Below are 2187 nucleotides of genomic sequence, written 5' to 3' on the forward strand. Positions count from 1 at the left end.
TAGATACGGCGAGTGGCGCTCTGTCGTCGGAGTATACTTTTGGTTGGCCGAGGATAAGGGTCGGGAAAGTGAGGGGAATAAAGGGCGTCGTGGTGAAGGATGCGGCCTTGCCTTTAAGAAGGCTCGCTTTGAGAATATCGGACAGAAGATGCTCGAACTTGGCACGGATGGTTTGCTGCAGGAGTTCACTCCTGAGGAGATCGCTATGCTCAAGGAGCGATGGGCTGGGGTTGATATTTTCAAGGATGTTTTTGACAACCTCGGTATGATTGGCCAACTACTCACGTTGAAGGATAAGGCCACTTCCAAGTTGTATATTGCGGTGAATACTCATCTTTATCACAGCCCTAAGGCGCCCCATGTGAAGGTTTTGCAGACGCATATGATCATGAAGGCACTTGAACGACTGCTGGCTGAGATCCCTGAGGCTGTTCCTATCTTCTGCGGAGATCTCAACTCTTCCTTCCCTGCTGAAGTTGTTGTGGACTACATCACGAGAGGGGATATGCCTGCTGACCATCGGGACTGGCGAAACGGCCCGTTTTTCACCTGGACGAACCGCGAGTGTGAAGGTGCTGATCGATCGACCGTCAAGGGCCCTCTCGGAATACCATTACACCACGGTGTTAAGAACCTCGAGCATGTTCCTGAGGAGGGATACACGAACGCCGTTTGTGGTTGGGCGGGAATCATCGATCACATCTTCTATGACCGTCGTCACCTTCGTCCAGTGTGGAGTCTACCTATACTATCTAAGGCTGATATCGAGTCTTGCAATGGTGCTCTACCGTATAAGTCCTATGGCAGCGACCATTGCATGCTCACTACTGAATTCCAAACATTACTGTGAATGAGGACTGCTTAACTGGAGCAGCAAGCTCGAGATTATTAATAGCCGTTGACAATTCTCTAGTTGTTGTTCAGCGAGTGTAGGGTTTCCCTATGAGAGTATAAAGATCATTGCGTTGAAAAGTTAGTGCCAATAGTAACATAGTCGGAGTATATTGCGTACTAGAAATTCTCCAACATCCGCAACTGCTGAATCGATCTGGAAGTATGATATTCCAGATCTCTTATTTTGATTTATAGTAGCCAGCGATGCTATGAGGAGTCTCGGTTGTGGTGAGAGTAGTTTTGTAAGCCGATTGTTATATGCGGTGATCATGGTCAAGATGGCATGTGTCAATTTGAAGTCCAATGTCGTCGTCGGCTTAGACTCGAAATGCCAGCCAGCATTTTAGTAATGACCTTTGTTCGGCTATCTAATAAATTCTGATGCTATAGTAGGAACGGGTTAGATGGTTATGAATCGAATTTTTGCTGAACTCACGAGCCAATTGAACTTCCTCCTTTCTAACGATTCCAAATCATATTCACTCTATTCTCCATGATGAGTATTACGAACACACGCTTAGAATCGAGTGGAAACGCATACGCAGTGATCCATCTACTGTAGGGAGTCCCACTAGGGTCCCTACAGGAGGAAATGGAAGTTTGTAACAACGAAGTACCCGACAAGATTGACAGTTCTATGACGAGCCTGATGGTTTGAAATTCGAAGTTGAAATGCCTATCAACATGAGATCGAATTTACTATCGACCTCTGGAGAATTTGAACGCTCTATGGCCAAATTGAAACTTCCGAGAATGAATATGATTTTCCTATTTCGGATTCGTAGCACGAGTTTCGTATCTCCAACTTGATGCGTCCCGACGGAATTGATGCTTCTGAGGACGAACTCGACGGCTGTATATGGGCTCCCTGTCATTCAAAAGTTTTTTATCCAGTGTTGTACAGTGGTTAGTAGGATAGACCGTTGTGCGATAGGGCGTGGGTTCGGTCCCCGCCGCGGATATTTTTTGTCGTTTTTCGAGCACCTTGGATGTTGGTTACCATATTTGTCTAACATTCTATGAACTCATTTTATAGTCCACCTAGTCCGGTCCAGCCCGTAATGAGCCCATTGCAAGACCATCTCGATCGATCGGCAGCGCCTCGAAGCTTTTCTCACCAATGACCACCGGCACCTCCTCCTTCTCATCATCATCAGGAGGAGACGTCTACTGGCAAGCAGACACTCCCTTGCCACTAGCAGTAGACGCTATTGACATCAGGGAAGTGCCAGGAGAGGTTCAGTTCAGCGAGGAGACCGTGAAAGGTAGGAGGTAATAGCAGTTGAGCGTGTT

General features: G+C 47.0%; 1 protein-coding gene and 1 non-coding gene across 2 annotated transcripts; both read left to right on the forward strand.

Moving 5' to 3' along the window:
• Positions 1-148: 148 nt before the first annotated feature.
• On the forward strand, positions 149-850 carry Pmar_PMAR021595 (carbon catabolite repressor protein, putative; the record flags this gene model as incomplete). The annotated part of the gene is made up of 1 exon (XM_002775339.1): positions 149-850. One exon carries the CDS (start codon positions 149-151, stop codon positions 848-850), a length of 702 nt encoding a protein of 233 aa, XP_002775385.1.
• Positions 851-1782: 932 nt separating this feature from the next.
• On the forward strand, positions 1783-1856 carry Pmar_PMAR021596. The gene has a single exon. It is a non-coding gene; the product is annotated as a tRNA-Asn (tRNA).
• The last annotated feature ends 331 nt before the right edge of the window (positions 1857-2187 follow it).

The sequence above is a fragment of the Perkinsus marinus genome, assembly GCF_000006405.1.
Source record: "Perkinsus marinus ATCC 50983 genomic scaffold scf_1104296955924, whole genome shotgun sequence".
NCBI classification, from domain to species: domain Eukaryota; phylum Perkinsozoa; order Perkinsida; family Perkinsidae; genus Perkinsus; species Perkinsus marinus.